General features: G+C 38.4%; 1 protein-coding gene across 1 annotated transcript in view; it reads right to left on the bottom strand.

Annotated features, from left to right (window-relative positions):
* Window positions 1-6,260: 6,260 nt before the first annotated feature.
* Window positions 6,261-22,301, bottom strand: part of LOC110166803 (voltage-dependent calcium channel subunit alpha-2/delta-1) — a 182,812-nt gene continuing 166,771 nt past the window's right edge. Inside the window, 7 exon segments of the mRNA XM_055155850.1 lie at window positions 6,261-6,356; window positions 9,079-9,161; window positions 15,083-15,195; window positions 17,839-17,968; window positions 19,030-19,085; window positions 21,091-21,143; window positions 21,252-21,404. Of these exon segments, the coding sequence (XP_055011825.1) occupies window positions 6,261-6,356; window positions 9,079-9,161; window positions 15,083-15,195; window positions 17,839-17,968; window positions 19,030-19,085; window positions 21,091-21,143; window positions 21,252-21,404 (684 nt within the window).

The raw sequence follows: 22,301 nt of genomic DNA, 5'->3' as shown, positions 1-22,301 counted from the left end.
TCTCAGGTTAATGACGATGATGAAGGTGTGTGTTTGTGTGTGTTTGTGTTTGTGTGTGTTTGTGTTTGTGTGCGTGTCCCCTCATGAGGCAGGTCACTATAGGACAGTAGTGCAGACATCATGAGCCTATGCAGGTTGTTTTCACCAGTGACATTTAAGTTGTAGGCGATTTTATATTTGTTATTTTCTTTTATATTTCACGTCGGGAGAAGAATTTCCAAGACTTGAATGTGTTTTTACCTGTGCACTGCTGCCTCTGTTCTACTGGCTCTTCGACCTCGTCCATTGTGTGACTGACACCGCCAACATGACGTTTACATCGCTCTTACTGCTCACATTTTGTGTGGGCTTCCGGCAATGAGTGGAATTACCCAAATAAAAATTTTATAAATGTGTTTTTTTTGTGTGTGTGTTGTTGTCCCAACAACACATAAAAACAGATTTTATAATAAAGCAACTCGCATACAGAAACAGTAAAGTTAGAGATTAAAAATGAGATTAACGCGATTAAAAAACATAACGCGCTAAATATGACTGTAATTGAATTAATCGCAATTAACGCAATAATTTGACACCCCTAATTATAATACTATTACACATACTGTAGTAAAAAGGAAGTGGTCCAAGAATTTTATGTCTGAAGGAGTTCTGCAAAAACACAAATGTTCAAACCATTCACAGTTTGAAGAGTAACCAAAACAGAGAAAGAAACAGAGGAGTACATTTTTAAAGGTCCTACATTGCACAAAATTGACCTGGAGTTGTGTTTTGTTTCATTCTCAAATTTTTTAGTTCGTCTATATGCTCTGTTCCACCTTGTGATGTCATGAAGCGGTAGTTTTTAAGTTAAGGACTACCTTTTACCTTTTGTTCAGTAGATATTGGCAATTGCAGGACTGAAATCATCCAAATGATCCTAGTGAAGGTGTATGAAGTTCAAAAACCCAGTGGAGCATTTCCTGTATAACCATATGACATCACACAGTGGAACAGAGTGTTTTCAATGTGAGGGAAGAACACTGCAGGGTTTTGTTTGAAGCATGTATGAATAAAACAACTCCAGGTATGTTTGGATGAGGAAACAACATTATAACATAGATCAGAAAACATTAAAAATAATAGCAAAAGTATGGAATCTGAAACCTATACAGGAGAGTACTTTAAGTATTTTGATAAGCTTGTCAAAATATATGACACTATTTACTCCACTGCAAAACTACTTCTATAACAACATTGTACATTTTTGGATGATGATTTCACAGTCTTATCAACCTCCCCCAAACCCGCTGCCCTTCTGTAATCTGTCCTCATTTGCCTCTCTGGACATCTCCTGGACTACTTTATGGGACCCTTCCGGATTTCCGCGCATGCCAATGGACCAAGACACTAAAAAGGTGAAATTCCTTTGGGTTCAAAAGACAGGAAAACCGTGCACACTTCCTCTGTTTACTGGCCTGACAGATAGCAGTGTTCCTGGGTAGGCCAAGTCCTCCTCCCAGTCTACTTTTTACTCCTCTAATCCTCCTTCTCTTTTAGCTATATAAACACAGAGACTGGAGCTTGTATGATCTACCGGTACGAAAAACAATAAAAGAGTACGCCACACAAAAGGGTAATCGGTCTGGCTCGGTTAAATATTTGGACATGCTATTAGCAGTTCAAAGTTGGGTGGAGAGGTGAGGACAAATTTATGGCTGTTCGTTATTGCATTGGACAGTGCATTGTATATGGGGTTTATAAGCCTGGTGCACACCCATGGAATTAAAAGGATTCAAAATGTTAATAGGTTCAGCCAAAAATGACGCGCTTTTTAAGAACTTTTTTAAATGGCCCATATTACGCTATTTTCTGATCTATGTTATAATGTTTAAATGTTTCCTCATCAAAAACCTGGAGTTGTGTTTTGTTTCATTCACATGTTTAACACACAAACCCTGCATATTTAGGCTGAGTTCTTCTGTCAAACGGAAAAAACTCTGTTCCACCTTGTGATGGCATGTGGTAATACAGGAAGTGCTCTACTAGGTGTGTGCAAAAATATCAAAATATCGATATATCGTACTGTTTAATGTGATGATACAGTATCGATGTTGGGGACTGCTGTATTGATATATTGCCAAGAGTAATTTTTGGTATATTTTACAAAATTATTTTGTTACAACATTACAGTTTAGTTGCTTCTTTGGAGAAAGGAAACTTTTGACATTTTCACTGTTTTGATAATTAAAATGTTTCTGTTTCATATGAACTTTGCACAAGAAGTGGTTTAACAAAGACTTTTAGTATGACAGCAATCACACCATTATTTTTTTATTGAATGATATCGAATTGATTTCAAATATATCATATCAAACCGAAAGTGCACTGTATCAAGATATGTATTGTATCATGGCCTATTTATCGAGGTATGTCCCGTATCGGCAACTTCTTAATGATACCCAGCTCCATACACTCCATACACCTTCGCTTGTATCATTTAGATGATCTCTGCCTTGGAAATGACAATCTCTACTAAACAAAAGTTTAAAGGTGCTGTTAACTTGAAAACTGCCACTACATGACATCATTAGGAGGAAAAGAGCATTTCAAGCTTTGGAGATGTAGACAAACAGGTTTTGTATGCATTGCTAACACTTTGTAGCAAGTAGCATGCATCATGTATTGCAAACAAAGCCTATTTTAATTTTTTACTTCTGGGTTTATAGAAAATGCAGGCAACCAGTAAAAAATATACACTGGCAACCTAGGAACTGTGTTGATCATTAAAACAATTTATATAGCATATTTCCCATATGTCAACACAAAACGCTAACAGCTAACCACACATGGAGAGTGTCAGAAAGCATTAGCCTGCTGATTTGAATGGCTTTTACTCCTGTTAGCGCTGGACATGATGCTAGTTTTAACGCTGCAGTCTGGACTCCCTTTAGCTGCATATTTATGCTAATGTAGACTTATGCTAACCTTTCTGCGGCTAGCATGGTTCAAGTGTAGAATAACATGAACACACAGACTCGCCTAACCACGGAGAAATGAGAAAAAGGAAAACTGAAGTGGTCTCTCTACATTAAAATTGATACAAGATTTGTTTAAATATTTAAGATTTTCCAAGTTTTACAGTTAAGATATTGTTATTAAAATAAACATTAATTCACACCGTGAGCGCCTGAGAGAGTGACAGCAGGGTACAGGAGCTAACCACTCAGACGGCCATTCACCAACCCATCACCTCTGCTCCCACATCTACACCCACCCCCACCACACGTGAGAAGGTAGCTGGAGAAAGAACACCAAAACTGGTCTCCTGGACTAGACCAAGTCAACCCCTGCGTGCTGAGGACATGTGCAGCACAGCTCACTGGGATCCTGCACTTCACCCTGAGTCTGAAGTTTGAAAGGATACCAGTGCTATGACCTCCTGCATTGTGCCAGTGCCCAAGAAGCCTACTCCATCTGGATTTAATGACAGTTGCTCTAACATTTCATGTCATGAGGGTGTTTTAGAGACCTGGTGGCACCATCCCTGGGTTCTCTACCGTTTGCCTATCAGTGCCATTTACGCCTGGAAGATGTGTTTATCTTCTGCGGCGGGCTCACTCACACCTGGATAGTGTTAAGGGCTTTCTGGTGAAAGGATGGGTGTCAGCTCCTCTGTTGTCTCCTGGATTACTGACTACCTGTCAGGCAGGCCTCAGTACGTGCGACTGGGGACCACCCTGTCTGATACAGTGGTCAGTAATGTAGGAGCTCCTCAGGGTACAGTCCTGTCTCCATTTCTGTTCATTCTGTACACCTCTGATTTCCAGAATAGCTCTGGGTCCTGGCACCTGCAGAAGCTCTCTGATGACTTTGCAATGGTTGGGTGTATCAGAAATGGTCAGGAACTAGAGTACAGGACACTGATTGCTAATTTTGTGGAATGGCCCCAGGCAAACAATCTGCTCCTGAGCGCTGAAAAGATCAAGGAACTGGTGACTGACTTCAGGAGAAAGGGGACACCAGTGGAGCCTGTCAACATCCTGCTACAACTACGTTGGTGTCCATATGAACAATAGACTGGACTGGACAGACACCAGTAATGCTGTGTACAAGAAGGGCATGAGTAGGCTCTACTTTCTGAGAAAGCTCAGGTCTTTCAATGTGTGCAGCAAGTTACTGGAGATCTTCTACCAGTCTGTGCAGGCCAGCGCCCTGTACTTCGCTGTGGTCTATGGAGGAGCACCACCAGTAAAAGGGACATTGGGCAGATTGACAAACTGATCCGTAAAGCTGGTCACGTGATCGTCTGTGAGCTGGAGACATTTGTCACAGTGAGGGACAGGAGGACACTGGACAAACTGCTCTCCATCTTGGACACTCTTGCTCACCCACTGCACCAGACTATAGAGGGACAGAGGAGCTCATTCTCCAACAGGCTCCTACAGCTTCACTCGGACAGTGAGATACAGGACTCCATTGATACCATACTCCATTTAACTGTACAGCAACTCACCCTTATGTAACAGATAACCCTATGTCCTGTCAATCATTGTATCATTTTTGCACTGTCTTCCTATGACCTCTTGTATATAGCTGAGATTTTAAATTTTTTATTATTACTTATTTTTCTGTTTTATTTTAACATCGGTCTCTTGCTATCTTTTATGCTACTTATTTAGAATTTATTATTACAATTTATTTTTTACCTTTTGTTATTGTATTATATTGTGATGAGTGAGCTACTGTGTCCAAGTAATTTCCCTTGTGGATTGATAAAGTTTCTCTAAGTCTAAGTTTATACAAGTTCTATTGTAGTTAAACCGAGTTTCTTAGGAAGCATGGCACACTGGATCACAAGTATTATTTTGAAAACATCTTTCAATTTATTATTTTTTGTCTATCATAATTTAACAGATGGACTATAACTTGCTCAGCATCTGTTCCTGTCAGATTTCATTTTCTTTTATGGATGTCGTTCAAAAAAGGAAATACCGCCAGCCTGTCTTTCAATAAAACTCTTTCTATGAATAAAATTTAAATACATGATCTTTTCTGTCTGTGTAAAATATATTTTTATTACATGTATAAATATGCTGCAGCACAACTGGGGATAGAGCCAGGTGTTTACTGACTGATTCAAAGGTTGTCGGGTTGATTAGATTCCTGACTTTGGACGCTGGGACATTGTGTCATTGGGCAAAACACTGAACCTGACAGTCTCCAATGTTTGTGTGTGCACTGAATGAATAAGTGAATGGGTGAATGACTCATCAATGGAAGGTGCTTTGAGTTTCCAATTCACATATACTAGTGTTAAAATGTTGAGTAAAATAAAAATGTGCTTCATGTAGTTCACACGATTATCCAAATACATTAAAGACAATCACTTACGAGTATGGATGGGTGGGTGTCTTGCCCAAGGACACAATGACAGTGTATGCTCTGGTAAGATTCAAAATAGCAACTCCGTAGTTAGTGAGCAAACACTGACTCAATAAAACAATGGGAGTCAAGAAATTCAAGAAATTACCACTAATGTAAATTGGAAGTACAACCAGACAGAATATTTTAGAGGATACCTTTCAGACTTTGTAGACTTTTTTTTTTTTTTTTTCCACTTTTCACCATGTTATTGTTGTTTCCCTCTCAAATACCCCCTCAATGTTGTATAAAGTTGTATTTAGAGCAGGGGTGTCTAAACTTTTTGTCAAGGGCCACATATCAAAACAGATCAAATGGAGGGCCGATCTTGTGCTCAATAAAGTGAATAATTCAAAAATGTGCATTCATAAAAGGTTAGAATGGGTCACCAGATTTTGATTAAGCCCAAATATTTGATATTGGCTTCATCAAGGTTGATTAAAAAAAATAAATAAATAAAACTTGCAGTAAAAAGTACTGTTAAGGTAATATGGGCCAATTCATGAAGCCTGAGGGTTGAAAAAATAGTCTGATGGCCTCTTTTGGTCCCTGGGCCATAGTTTGGCCATGCAAGAGTTAAAGTTATTCATCCATGTTTAAGTCATCTTTATTCTCCTGTATTCAAGACATCTTTCCGATCAAGCGCTGTTTTCACAGCCAATGGCACATACCCACTGCTTCATTCAATGAAAATTACAAATTGTTTATTCTAGTTTTGGCATTTCGATTTTTTGGCTTGAGTTCCTGCGTGTGTAAGGTCCAGATAGCATTTAAAAAATACCCCAAATGTCAACAGTTATTTTGCAGATTAATTGCACTATTTTTTGGTTGTGAGATGAAAGAAAATGTTGTTAGCAAAATCAAAGCAAAGAAACTGACCCCAGAGTTAGAAAGAAGAAGAAGATGGGCATGCAGTGTAATGTAGCGCCCCTGCTGGTTGGACACAGAGGCTCATCCTGGAAACCAGCAAGGTCATGAGATGATCCACCACCACCAAAAAGAAGAAGAGCAGAAAATGGAAAAGAAACAAGCATGCAGAACATATATTCAAGATGGAGAAGAGAAAAACACAAAATCATGTGGATGTGGTTAAACGATCAGCCAAGAGTTTTTTGAGGAGTCAAAGTAATATAAAACAGAGTGACAGATTGACACAGTGCTAATGGAGATGTTTTCAAGCATGTTCTGCCCGATGGCTGAGATTTCATGGTCAGAGAAGAAATACATCTGACATGAAATAGTAGCAGTATACTTATAACTTAAAGGGCCCATATTACCATATTTTCTGGATCATATATTGAGATTTACAGTCAACTGAATATAGTCAACTACACCACCAAACTTGAATGAAATATAAGTTATAAAATGTTTTAAATCATGAGATCAGTGAATGTAATTAATTAAGTTTTGTGAAAGATATATAAAAAAAATAAATAAACAAAAATCGGATGTATTCTGAATCAATTCGAGAATTGTGCAATGAAGTATCACAATATATCACTAAATCGACTTTTTCTTACACCCCTAATACCTGGAGTTGTGTTTTGTTTCATTCACACATGTTTAACGTACAAATCCTGCATATTTAGGATGAGTTCTTACCTCAAACAGAAAACACTCTGTTCCACTTTGTGATGTCATGTGGTAATAAAGGAAGTGCTTTTGAAGTTTTTAAACTCCATACACCCTCACTAGAATCATTTGGATAATTTCAGTCCTGGAATCACCAATCTCTACTAAACAAAATATAAAAAGAGCTGTTTACATGAAAACTCCCACTTCATGACATCACAAGGTGAAACAGAACCTAAATATGCAGGGTTTGTGTGTTAAACATGTGTGAATAAAACAAAACACAACTCCAGATATGTCTTTGATGAGGAAACAGCATCACAACATAGAGTACTACAGGCCCTTTAATGAAGTACATGTTCATTATGAATTAAGTCTTAAGTCTAATTAAGGTGTACTTAGTCATTATAAAGTTGTATCCATATTTTGGGTTTCTAAAAAGTTATTTAGGTAATTAGAGTTTTTGTATTTTAATTTACAGACAGAAAACAATTAGAAAGTAGTTAATTTATTTTATTTGTCTCAACAGTCATTGTGGTTAGTAGTTGGTTGGTTTGCTAGTGATTTATGATTTCTGTTAACCACATGAATGTTTGCTCAACAATAGTTAAAAGAATGAATGTTTAATGTGGGGCAGACACTCTCAAACTCTGGGATTTACTGGCAGAGTTTTAAAAAATGTGACTTTTTTTTTTTTTAACTAAACAAGTGAAAACAAGACAAGAAACAAGAAAAACTACTTGCTGCAGCTGCTACTACTACTACTACTGTTACTACTACTACTACTGCTACTACCACTACTACCGCTACTGCTGCTGCTGCTGCTGCTGCTGCTACTACTGCTAATACTACTACTACTACTACTACTGTTACTACTACTACTGCTACTACCACTACTACCGCTACTACTGCTGCTGCTGCTGCTGCTGCTACTACTACTACTACTAGTTACTACTACTACTACTGCTACTACTGCTGCTGCTGCTGCTGCTACTACTACTGCTAATACTACTACTACTACTGTTACTACTACTACTGCTACTACCACTACTACCGCTACTACTACTGCTGCTCCTACTGCTACTCCTACTGCTAATACTACTACTACTACTACTGTTACTACTACTACTACTACTGCTACTACCACTACTACCGCTACTACTACTGCTGCTGCTGCTGCTGCTACTACTACTACTGCTATTGCTACTGCTGCTCCTACTGCTACTCCTACTGCTAATACTACTACTGCTACTGCTGTTACTATTACTACTACTACTGCTGCTGCTACTGCTGCTGCTACTGCTACTCCTACTGCTACTGTTGCTACTACTACTACTTCTGCTGCTCCTACTGCTGCTGCTACTCCTACTGCTACTGCTACTACTACTACTACTGCTACTGCTACTACTACCACTACTATTACTGCTGCTGCTGCTGCTACTGCTACTACTACTGCTACTACCACCACTACCACTACCACTACCACTACTACGACTACTGCCACTACCACTACCACTGCTACTACTACTAGAAATTACACTATGAAGAGGCAAAGCTTTGCACAGAAAATCAATGAAACTATTTCTATTCTTAGACTGTTTTAGACCAACATTACAGTTTGCAATGATCAAACTGTAAAATAATGACCTACATGCAGTACCAGACACACCCTCTCATTCAGAGTTTTATTTCTTTATTTTTACTACTTCCTACATTTTAGATACACATGGAAGACATCAGCTATATGAAGCAAGACATGGATTTATGTAGTAAAGAAAAAAGTTAAAGAATACATTAAATTTTTTTAAATATATATATTTTATATTCAGATCCTCAAATTAGCCACCTTTGCTTTTAAAAAACTCTCCTGAATATTTTCGACAAAGCAAAGGGCTACGTGGAGGATTTGAAAATAAAATACAAAAAAATTGTAGAGTTACAGTATTTACCTTTTTTCTTTGCCATATAATTCCATATATCTTACTAGTATATAAAATGTAAAAAGCACTAAAAATTACGATAAAAAAATGAAAGAGGTTGTGTTCAAATTTCTTACAATTTCATAATAAATGTAAACAAAAGCAAATATGTCTCTTTCACACTTACATTTTCATTGTTGTCGAAGCAGACATCAGGGCCTTTGCGGTACCGAGGATTTTGGGCGAGCTCGCACTGGTCTGGTCCTTCAGCTGAACTCTGCGCTCAGGAAAAAAAAACGGTGAAGTTGCACATTTAGGGATCTACATTTCAATGACGTGCTGATGCAGAGGTTTAGCAATAATGGGATTCCTCATTAGCATTAGCCTGCAGGGTGCCACCAAGGTGCTGGGAAGGGTACAGAGGTTAAAACATGACCTAAGCTAGCACAATTTTAAATTTTAGTGAGTGCAATCATTTTTGATGTCACACTAATTTGACTCTTGTAAGATTTAAGCCATATTATAATGCTTGTATTTTGTTTAATCCACACTTTATTAGTCTAAATCTGCAAATCTCGAGATGCTCTGCTCCACCTTGTGATGCCATAAAGTGGTAGTTTTCAAGTTAGCAGCTACCTTTTTACCTTTAGATCAGTAGAAATTGTCAAATGATTCTAGTGAAGGTGTACGGAGTTTAAAAACAAACTGAAGCACTTCTTGTATTACCACATGACATCACTAGATGGAACAGTATTTTCTGTGAGAAGAGAGAAGAACTCAGCCTGAAATATGCAGGATTTGTGTTAAATGTGTGAATGAAACAAAAAACAACTCCAGGGATTCTTGTGATGAGGAAACAACATTACAACACACACTGCAGATCAGAAAATTGCATAAAATAGGCCATATAACCCAGAAGGCACCACTGAATGTATTCTTGCTATGAGGTCGATTTCTGAACATTTTGAGAGGTGGGTAGAGTGGCCAAAAACTGCACTCAAGTAAGAGTAACGTTACTTCAAAATAATATTACTCAAGTAGAAGTACAAAGTAGTGGTCCAAGAAATTACACAAGAGTAACTGTCAGGACATAACATCTGATTTATAATTTGAACTTCATTTAATTTGAAGGACAAAACATTAAATAATGCACAAAATCTGGTATTTTCAATGGATGGACACAAAAATAGACAAACTAAATCGTATCTGATGAAGCTGTGTAAGAAACACAAAAAGTCTTTTCATATTGGGGTCAGTCCACCTCAGTTCATCCAATGAGTTAAACCCTACTTTGTCAAATTTTGATGAAGCTTGGTATCAGTAACTTTTGGTACTGTGTGATTGACAATTTTTCTTGAAGTATATCAACTTGGACCCTGTGTGTATAAATGTATAGCTGTATACACTGAACTGATATTTGGCATGTCTTAAGATGGAGGCAAGTCAACTTCTAGGTAAATTTGTGTGGAAATACTGCTCTGAGATGCTGCTAATGAATTGCCCTATGGGATCAATAAAGTTTTCTGAATCTGAAATAAAAAAGAAAACCCCTCTAGATTTTTTATACATTGTCGTAGACATATAGGGCTACATTTTTTCAGTTGGTGTCATTGAGATCGAGCGTGTCCTTTATTGTCAACGATTAGGATTCCTTATGATTTCCCCTTTCCAGAGATACCTTGGTTTTTTATATCCTGAAGTATACCAGTAGTTGCTGAGTAAATGCAATTTGAAATTCGGCAGCCACGAAAAAAGTGAAAAAAATGAAACTGCGATATCTCAGCAACCGTTTCTCATCATGCTAAAATTTGAGATTTTGGCTTTCTTGGCTATGACTTATCCATACACCCATTTTCTTTGCAACTGAAGAAGGTGAGGGTTCAAATTGGAATTTTTTTGGGTGAACTGAGGTGGAATGACCCATTGTCAACATAAAGCTTTTGTGACTTGTTGACATACTCACAGTGGAAAGAGGAACCAACCGTTTGACTTAAGTAAGAGTACTGTTACTTCATTAAAAATATTACTCAATTAGAAGCGAAAATGTGCCGCCAGAAAAGTACTCTGAGATATAAATGTAACTGTAAATTTAGATGTGTAACTGAGTACTACCCACCTCTGCATTTTGATCTGTTTTAGTGAAAGCAAAATATCCTATTCCTCCTTGATCAAATCTGGCAAACATCAGGTACTTTAGTCATTTTAATATCCATATTTTATCAATTTGATATGCAAACAATTATCAACTGCATACGGAGTTCCAATTACCCAGCTATAATCAAATTCATACTAATAATTTTTGACATTTTGTGAGATTTCTCTGGATAAAAACATGAAAACTGCAGACTCCCTTATTGCTTCCATAAAACTTATAGGTTACCACAGTTCAGTAAGCACCAGTCCGCTGCACATGCTACCTAGCCTAACATCTGGACTTTTATGACTGCATCTGGAATCCTATCAGCTCACTTAAATCCATCTTCATCGTGCTGAGGGTGAGGCAATGTTATGCTAACTGCTGCTATTTGGACCACAGATCTGGCAACGCTGTACGATTCTGGTATGTTTTAACACTGTAAATGCAAACAACATGGGAGCTACTGGCAGGTGCTTCGCTTCACAAGTATTTATATGAAATTTTAGAAAACTTTTCACAGCGTCTTGGATTGCTGATAATTTGCATAGATTCATGGTTGGATTGAATTGGAATGGACTGTAATAAAACGAGTAGACTAAATCAGGACTACTAAACAATTGACTAGAAGCATAAAATAGGGCACATGGTGAGTTGTGGTGTATTTAATTAAAGGTCCCACATTACGCAGAATTGACTCTTGTGAACTTTAAGCCATCGTATAACATTGTGACCTCATCTAAAGCATACCAGGAGTTGTGTTTTGTTTCATTCACACATGTTTGACTAATCCTTTATTATTAGTCTGTTTACCTCCGTGAAGTTGGCCCTTCATCAAACGGAAACCTACGCAAAAACTATGTCAATCGCTTGTGCTCTGCGCTGTAAAAAATTTTTGAGATATTAACAATTCTTTTATAGGTCAAATTGGGGTCAGTCAATGCTATAAAACAAACCAAAATGGTGTCAGTTTTTTCTGTTTTGTTTGTGCTGTTTTGAGCTGCAAAAAGTTTTGTTTGTACCATTATGGTTCTTAAAGATATTAGCTGTTTTATTTTTGGCTAATGACATCATCCAGCCTCTCAAAATGTTACATAGTGCTCAAAACGGGCAGAAAATTATATGAAATGTTTGTATTTCTTTTGTGCTGTTTTGTGCTGTGACCATTTTTATTTGTGCTAGTATATTTCTAAAATGATTAATTATTATTTTTGCTAAAATTAATGACGTCATTTCTACTCTAGCTGCTACTGTTAGCTGAGTGAAAATGATGTCATATAATTTCCGCAAAAATAATAATTAATCATTTTAGAAATATACTAGCACAAACAGAAATTGTCACAGCACAAAACAGCACAAATGAAATAGTAATGTTTCGTATAATTTTCTGTCTGTTTTGAGGCTGTTTAACATTTGAGGGGCTGGATGACGCCATGGGCCGAAAATAAACTTTTTGCACCTCAAACGACGCACAAACGAAGCATAAAGGACTGACACCATTTTGGGCCATTTTAGAGCATTTTCAAGCTTCCTGGGGGGCTGGCTGACCCCAGTTTGACCTATAAAGGAATCGTTAATATCTTAAAACTAAAGCAGCATTAACAAAACTTTTTGCAGCACAAAACGGCATGAATGAAGCACAAACGATTGACATAGTTTTTGTGTAGGTTTGCATTTGATGGGGGGGCAACTTCACAAAGGTAGAATGTTGTTATCCTCAAAAACATACCTGGAGTTGTGTTTTGTTTCATTCACACATGACTGAGTAACCCTCTATTATGTCTAGATGTCCGCCTACATCTAAAAAGCTCAAAATTCTCTGTTCCACGTTGTGATGTCATGTAGTGGTAGTTTAAACAAACATACCTTTTCGTTCAGTAGAGATATATCCAACGATTCTTGTGAAGGTGAATGGTAAGTAAAGCACTTCCTGTATGGCCACACATGGCATCACAAGGTAGAGCAGAGTGTTTTCAGTTTGAGAGAAGAACTCAGCTTAAATATGCAGGGTTTGTGTGTTAAACGTGTGAATGAAACAAAACTCCAGGTATGTTTCTGATGAGGAAACAACATTATAAGATCAGAAAATAGCGCAATAGACAGACAAAAAAAGTCTTACTCAAATGTGTGAATGGAACTTGAGATATGATAAGTTAACAGCAGTCTAACATGGTTCAGAGCTCACAAGAGTCAGTTTTGCATAATATAGGCCATTTAATGTATTTTTCTATTATATATTTTTTTATTTTTTTGTGTGTAAATCATTGTATTTCTTTACTGTTTTGACCCTCAAATACAGTACCAAGATTAATCCCACACTGACATATATCCGATATCTAAAAATAATTAATAAATACAAAAAATACTACAAAACTCGTACTGACCGGGCGCTGATCTCTGGTGATGACATATTTACAGAGCTACAGGATGCCTCAATAAAGGTACATGTATGGCGGGCACACCTGCTTGTAATTTCAATAGGGTCTTATGGCAGACTGCAGCCGACCTGAATGAAAACACGAAACCCAATCCCCCTGTAATGTAATCTACCTTTTCATATAATGTGCCTGCAGTTACCCGACCACCGGAGAGCATTTTGGGACCGGACCTACTGCCGGGGTTAAACGTGGGCTGCTGTGAAATCTGATGGATGGGTTTATGCTACGATCGTGTGCCGAGGGATTTGGTAAATATTTGGTAAATATGTCTCGTCCGGTGGAAAATTACACGTGAATGCACCCTCGTGTTGTCATTTCCACAAAGAAGATCATTTGGGACCAAGAGTTGCAGAGATGTGATAACCTTTGATCTTTCCAAATAGCAAACAGCAGAGCATTGGGCAGCATTTAAAGGGCCTGTACTGAAAATATGTCTTGCCCCAGTACAGATATACTGGATTGTAAGCAGTTCTTGAGGTCAAAATATGTCCTGTATGCATCGAATTACGGCGTTTTATTGTCAAAGAAGTGGAAAATGTGCAGTTAGCATGCTAGTTGTTGTTAGAACTACAGTGACGCCATTAATTATGTTTCTGTTTTCACTTACGTAAAAAGAAAGTGCACTATATAACAACATTTGACAGCTTGAAATGTCGATATGTTGTTGTAAACTTATCAAGTTGCATTCATTTACCAGCAGGTGTTTTTATTGCTCAAATCTAATCTTTTCACAGATCTGATTTAGCCTAACTATGTTATTTGGTTGGATAAATATAGTTAGAAAGTTGAAATGATATACTGTGGAACAATCATATTGTATGGGAGCAGTGTGTTTTTTTTATGGGTTAGAGGAGATTTTGTCTGGGTAGGTGGAGTTTTAGTATGGATGGAGTTTTTTCTTCTTTTTAACATATGTAATTTTCTAAATGTTACATGCATATATCACCTGGTGTTTAATAAAGGTGGGGGTAGATGTCTGCAGGGGTGTTTTGTATGCATTGGGGGAGTTTCTGTAGCCAGGCTGGCGCCACCTAGTGCCTCCGCTCAATTTCATTTCTCTCAGCGACTAGGTCAGGAATCAAAATACACTAGACGGTTTGCAAGAACCCCGGAAGTGCGAGTTCAGACACAGCGAAGAGCCATTCTGTGTTGGCAACAATTGCATAGATCGAGGAATTAAAGCCAGAACAAAGAGAATGTTCAGTGAATTTTATCAAGGGGAAAGACATTACTGCCCTTCTTCCTACAGAATTTGGGAAAAGCTGAATATACCAGTTAGCCCCGTTAGTGGCACATTACATATGTCACAACCAAATAACAGCAATTGGTTAAATAAAAAAAGTATCTGCCTTCCGTCAAGCAAACGAATTCTAATGCTGTGAGGTCAGACATTTTCCACGAAGTCAAATTGGCTGATGAATCAGGCAAGAGTTTCTGTTTGTGTGGTTGGATTTTTTGTATGTCTGGACAAAGTTTCTATACAGATGGATAAACTTTTTGTATAGAAGGGGTTTCTGTAACAGTGGGTGGAGTTTCTGTATGTGTGAGCAGAGTTTTGTATAGGCAGGTGGAGTTTCTGTCTTATGGGCAGAGTTTAGTCCAGGTGATCTGAAGGATACAGGGCTGCTCGGCCTGTCGCAGTGGTCTCGGGTCGCATGACAGACACGTGGCTTTGGCGTCTGTGATTAAGAACACCAGGTTTGTGTTGGGCAGCTTCTCCGCTCGGTACATCCTGCAAATAAACAAAGAGTGAGTAATGTTAGTTTTAGTTTCTGTGTATTTTGTGGTGGACCTGCTTGTCTTCATGGAGATGTCATGAGATGTCATTGTTTTACTGGAAATGTTCCACACTATAGCATTAAACTCATCTTATTTGTGCATATTGCTAAACGAAGGCCTTAAAAAAACGTCCACCTTGTGATGTCATGTGATAATACAAGAAGTGCTCCACTGGGCTTTTAAACTCCATATACCTTCACTAGAATCATTTTGGATAATTTCAGCCCAGCAAATGCCAAGCTCTACTGAACAAAAGGTAAAAGGAGCTGAACTTGAAATCTTCATGACATCACAAGGTGGAAGAGAGCATTTTGAGCTTTGGAGATGTAGACAGACTAAGAATTGAGGGTTACTCAAACATGTACAAATGAAACAAAACACAACTCCAGGTATGTTTTTGAGGGGGTAACAACATTCTAACAAGACCTAAAGCTCACAAGAGTCAATTCCATGTACTATAGGACCATTAAAGAGTGTTTTTTTTTTTTAAACTGACTTTTTAATTACAGTGTTTAAAACTTGTTACAAATTCACAAAGTTAATGTTGATCATTTTAGTGCTCAATTGACCTTTACTAGACGCATTTCAACTTTTATGAGAACAGCCACTTTAAAGTCCATGAGTCATGTGCTGGTAACCATGATGGACATTATTTTAAGCTATAAAACGTGAAATAATAAGATGTCCAAAACTTGTTTCAAAAAGTCTGCATAATGGAAAAAATACTCTCTTTAAACAGATGTGACCGTTCTCTAGGTTCAGATTTTTGACAAGTCCACCACCCTGACAGAAGCTACACCCCAGGGCGTATTTAACCCTGAGAGACTCAAAGTGGGGATGAAGTAACTAAACGTGCAATGGTCCATGAAGTGCTCTACTCCTACTTCATACGGAAACCTCGGGCCAAAACTTTACAGCGTCTCTTTGCAATTCTACTCTGACACATCAAGGTAATCTGTGTTTGATCGCAGCTCAACTGAAAGCAGCTGCCTACAATCAAACTGCTGAAGATGGGTAAGAAGTATGTGTGAAAGAAGGTGTGTTATGCTATTGGTACTTTGCAGCTGATGTCAACACTCACTCTAGGGCTGAAGTTAGCTAGAGGCACTGCTCTGTCTGAAGCTCTGTTAAGCAAGTTAGTTTTTAATCTGAGCTTTCAACAACAATCTCACCAGAAAAAACTGACACTGGCTAATGCCCGCCTGTGACTAATGTAATTTGAGAGGGATTTAGTTCCAATTGTTTTCACATAGTCACTCTCATTTGCTTTTTTGTTGAAACATATAAACAAGCCCATGAACACAAGTGTTGATCATAGGTTCCTGAAAATGTGTTAATTAGTGGTTTTTCAGATGGTTTAAACATATCAGGTGGTTGTGCAATGCATTGTGTCACTATGGTAACTACTGAACATTCCACCACATACATGAATTACCCTCTGTGGCCCATACATTATACATTATTATAATGTAAATGGCTGCGAAATTGGATTCCACCCATGTGCAGACTCTAGCTGTACACTGGATATTGACCACACCATTTAGGGATTACACTTACTGTATGGTTATGTTATATCTCTGGACATTTATCTATGGTAAAATGTGAAAGCTTAGACCATGTGCGGTTAAGGCTGTGCTCTATTAGCTCAATGATACAGATATTTAAGGCCAAGGAACCAAAAGTTGGCACAGATCTTACTGGACTCTTTTTGGTAAGTGCCAAAGAGGATCCAAGTTTTGGTGCCCAGCCCTAACTCTGGGTAAGTTTTAGTTGCTAAAATCCCAGAAATGTATAAGCTTGTTGAAGAGACATATACCATAGGCCATTATTCAGCCTCACATTTTACTATAGGTGATTTTATGTATTTTACCATCTTAGGGCGTGTGTGCGCGTGTGTGCGCGTGTGCGCGTGTGTGCGCGTGGGTGCGCGTGTGTGCGCGTGTGCGCGTGCGCGTGTGTGTCTGGGTTGTTTGGTTGTGTGGAGTCGGGCAGGTGTGGGGGTTGGGTTGGTGGGTGGAAATGTGGGATTGTTTTTAATCACTGTAAAGCACTTTGTGTTATGTTTTTGTATGAAAAGCGCTTTATAAATAAAGTTTGATTGATTGATTGATTGATAGGCCATTGTTTCCCAGAGAGTGGGTTACAAGATTGTTTTTTGGGGGGTCACCTTGTCACGATCTGCATGTAGGTCTGCAATATACAGTTCTGACACATGTTGAAATGTTAAGAAATGTTTTGTATAATTTCTAATCTTTTTGTAATGATTTTATTGACTATTTTGTTCCCAGAGTGCAGGTTCAATTGAATGGTGAAAAGAAAAAGAAATGGGCTATGTTTAATGTCTAAATAGGCAACTTATAGTTCACTTTCATTGCTGGTTCAGTTACTGTTTTCCATTGTTCAGAGAGTTACGATCACTCAGTCAACAATAAAATATCCTCATTAATGTTCAATAATGGTCAAATCCACCTTTATTTTGTGATTTAAGAATAATGTCTATTGACTTGGGTCACGAAGGTTTGTGACTTTTAAAATATGGGTCTCCAGAAAATAAAGTTTGGGAAACACTGCCACATACAGTATATTTTCAGTTTACCTGGAGCAGTTGCCACAGTCCAGTACTCCAGAGTACGACCTCTCCTCATTGTCAAAGAAGTACTGGGTCTGCTCAGTGATACAGCTCTCTTTGAACATGTTCTCAGAAATGTCCTCCTCCGCAGACTCCACTGGAAAGAGAATACACAAACAGAATGAATGCACTGACCTGTGATAGTACGTCATCTTTTATTTTCCACCATAACTCAGAGCCTGCGACCTATTGTTTTGCCTGGAATATTCCACAATATACTGTATTTATTCAATTGAATGCACTTTTGCTGCTTACAGGTGCAATATGTACATTTTCTGAAGGAGGGTCTACCATCTGCTTGTCCATGGAAAAGTATTTGCTTTGTCTGAAATGTCCCAGTATGGCATTAAATATCACCATCTTGTATTTATTCAATAATATGGCTTTTTACTGACTTCAAAACTTGCATTATTACTGGGAGTGGGCTTGCCTCTCCACAGATTCGACATCTAACATGGCCCTGTGGTGTTACCTTCTATTTCCGTAGAGATAAATAAGTGTAATGAAATACTGCGGAACATTCTAGGCAATAACTCCATGGTGAAAAGCTGGTGACGGACCCACCACAAAAGTTGCACAGTGCATTTTTAATGTGGAAATAAACACTAAATCATTTTTTTTGGCAACTATTGTATGTGGTGTTTTAATAGTATTGTCCCAGAGCTTTTTGTCAGTTTAAAATTTTTGTGCAAACTAGGTATATTTGCAGCTTTCTGGTTGGAGTGTGTGATGCCTCCTGTAGGCTCTGCAATTTCAAGTGCTACATAACATCACACATGACTGCTCTGATTACAGCCATGTGTTTCTGATTACAAATACCTGGCTGCAGGATTGGAGTTTGAAGTGTGGACACCTGTTACCCTACCAATCACACTGTTGTTCTCCCCTCTTCTTCCCTCTCACTCTCCCATTTAGTCCACAGGTACTGCCCAGTTTAACAGCTCTATTTGAAATGTGGTTGTGCTTCAGGCGGATCAGTGACATGGTTGTCAGTCACTGAAGAGATTGTATTGTTTTGCTGAGAATGTTCCACAGTATGGCACTAAACGTATTTATCTCTATGGAGACTCCAGGCAAAGCAATCACACAGTGCACCTTTAAAGGATAACATCTCAGCAGCATTTCATCAACAGAACCACATCTTATTGATTTTCTTACCTCCTCTGAACAGATTGGGAAATATGAGCCCAAAGACGATCTGCTGCAGTATCGACCTGGATGTGGAGAAAACAGTGAGTCACTATGTATGAGTCAGTCCTCCATCTTGAATCTTTCCCGCTTCCAGCCACAACAACATCTACGACAGCGTGTAGCTCCAGCTGTGCTCTGGAGCCAGGGCCACTGGTGCTGTGAATGCCCAGGGAGCCATCAGTCACGCTCCCATAAAAACCTTGTATGTGAGCGGCTGCTGGACAGACAGACCAGTGCACGATTCTGAGATCTGCGCCTGTCCTGCTCTGACCCACGCTAATGACTAAACGGAAGAGCTTACATGGAAAAGCATTGAAGGACCAGTGGAAAAGAAAGTGGAACGGTTTGAGTTACTGTAAAACACTGGCATGATGGTGTTTTCTTGTGTAATTAAGAAACCAGGAGGAAATTTGAAAGTGAGACTAAACAATAATGAACTTTTTTTGCTACTAAATGGTGTATATGGTATTTTAATTGCATTGCGTGCTATTCCTAGTCCCTTTTGGTAATTTCAGTGCAAACAACTAATTGACTAATATATTGGTTGGCCAGTATATTGGACCAATATTTGCACTTTTTAGTTTATCAGCTATTTAAATCTACAGCACAGGCTGATATATGGTTTTGGCTGACCTGAAGAGTACACATAAAGCTTTATTTGAACATGTTAAAAGAATTTATTTAGGAAGAAATTATTGCACAAAAAGCAACTACACAGCTCTCTTAAATGTTTGTGGCAAAAAAGGGCTGTGGGTGAATTTGCAGTAAATTTACATTACACTATATGGGAAAAAAATAAATAAAAAATCTGTTGATCATCGATCTCTAAAGGGTACAAGGTTTTTGATTTAAAAGGAAAAAAAAAACTAAACAAAACTAAACAAACAAACAAAACAAACAAACAAAAAAACAATTCAAAAACGAGATGCTTGTTGCCTCCAGTGGCCACTGAAATTTCAAGTACTATGTGACATCACGCAGGAGTATCCTGATTACAGCAAAGTGTTTCTGATTGCAAACAGCTGATTGCAGGGTCAGTGTTTGAAGTCTGAATACCTGTTAGACCAATCACACTGTTCTTTGTACCCCCAGACCCCGCTCCTCCCCCACAATCTTATTTTAGTCCTTCAGGTGCTTAGCACCTCTATTTAAAATAAGTTTGTAGGAGAAGTTCAGGTTTATAAGGAGAGGTGAGAAACCCTAAATCCAACTATCATTATCGATACTGAGACTGAAATATTTACAGTAGATCAGTGCATGTCTGTTTACAGCATTTCTATTTACCATTAATATTGGCACCATTGCTAAGATGTCTGAGCCATGACTGCAGAATACTGGAGTTTGTACATGTTAAAATAACCTTGTCCCTTGCCATTTATAAACAAACAGTACTCAATTGAAGGCTGTAATTCCTATCCTCTGTTTAACTTTGTAAACTGCAACCCTTCACCAACTTAACCATATCAACAGAACCATCAGCCACCTCCTCCTTCACTCTACCTCCACCCACATTAATACATAGTCTAATATGAGGCACATTAGCCAAGACCTTTATAATAATTAGTCCAATAATTAAAGGTCAATGAGTAGAATTCTGAATTGATTTTGAAGTCAGAAGGTCTGGGGGTCCCCACCCTCAGTAAATGATGAAATGACCTGTAATCTGCTGTGTATTAGATCAACAAATGAAACTTTTACAGTAGTGAGTTTCTGACATTTAGTCATACATTATGACTGTAGGCTACTTCTCTCCATGGTGTAATTCTCTGGCTTGAAGGTTATGAGACGTAGGACATATTTTTGGAATCCAACCTATTTCTAGAGGCTTTGACTTTGTACTATATGCTGTTCATAATCAGGCACATTCACATGTATGTCATTGTACATGGCACATGGAGAAGAGGCTGGGACCCCTGCCATTACTGCCATTACTATGCACCTTTATTTGTCCATATTGCCTATATTTATGTCAATTGTACACACTGTAGATAGGAAACCCCATCATGTGTTCATGACTATTTGACTTACCAGGCAGCCGTTGAGGCCCACCAGCCAATACTGAGCAGGTCTGCTATAGTAGGCTGCAGAGGGAGAAGGGGGAGAGGGTAAGAGAGAACAGATTCTGTTAGATAGTTGTGCAGACTCCAGATATCCCACAGTGCATTGGGGTGCATGACTGGTCCTCTCACCACATGGACAGAGCGCAGTCCGGCTGCTGCTTTGCTCTCCTCCTCGGGGTCACACACAGACTGGTAGTCATAGGTCTTATTGAAGGAGTACAGAGACTGGTTGACCAGGTTGATCATCAGCACAGGGTCTACTTCACCAAAGAACTGCCCGATCTGGAACAACATGAGCGTTATATTGGGCTGCAGGGCAAATTTTATTAAGATACTTGTGATATGTTATTCTGTTATTTGCACAACAGCAGAAACATGAATACATGGAGTGAGTTTTTGAAGTAGCAGGACAATTTAATTGCCCTTTTCAATCATGAGTATGGCTTTTACTAGTTCTTCTCTGATTACATGTCACAATAACAGTATGATTTGACGTAAGATATATTGCTGAAGTAAATATAAATGATAAACAATGATACTCAAACTAATTTATGCCATTGACACAGCAACACTAAAGCAGATTTAAATCACAAAAACGATTCTAAATGTACTAAATGTATTCTAAATTTTGTCAAAAAAAACATGGACTGGAAGAGATGAATAGCAAAATGAAATATTTTAGTAGTTAGTTTACATCTGTAATGAGTCACAGAAGTTAATAAGCAGAACTACCAACCACCTCATCTGTTTTAAGTCAACTCCTCCTTCCCCACCACCAGAGTCTACTGCCCAGAGTCATCCAATTTGACTTGAATCCTTAAAAATAAGGGATTTTCCAAAATGGACAGTTGCCATGCCATTTGGGTATCATTATAGGCATATGCTGTCAACAGATTTTACAGACCTGAACTGACCTAGGCCTATATAGTTCAAAGAACTGAAGGACTGAAGTTAATGTCACATAGCTCCCTAAGAGATGACTCACAAATGGACAAATGAAACTGAATCTCCTCATACAATAATCTATACAAATGTTCCATAAAATATAATTGAAATGGTTTAAAGCAGATGTTGGGCCCTTGCTCCAGTCTGCACGTGCCTGATGACACACTAGCCTTGTACTGGCACAGCACACTTGTGGTTGTATACACAGAGGAGAAGGGATTCAAGCAAGCTGGA

This window comes from Boleophthalmus pectinirostris, unplaced genomic scaffold (assembly GCF_026225935.1).
Source record: "Boleophthalmus pectinirostris isolate CB_2022bp ecotype Guang Dong unplaced genomic scaffold, ASM2622593v1 HiC_scaffold_2, whole genome shotgun sequence".
NCBI classification, from domain to species: domain Eukaryota; kingdom Metazoa; phylum Chordata; class Actinopteri; order Gobiiformes; family Gobiidae; genus Boleophthalmus; species Boleophthalmus pectinirostris.
This window is presented reverse-complemented; position numbering and strand designations above follow the sequence as displayed.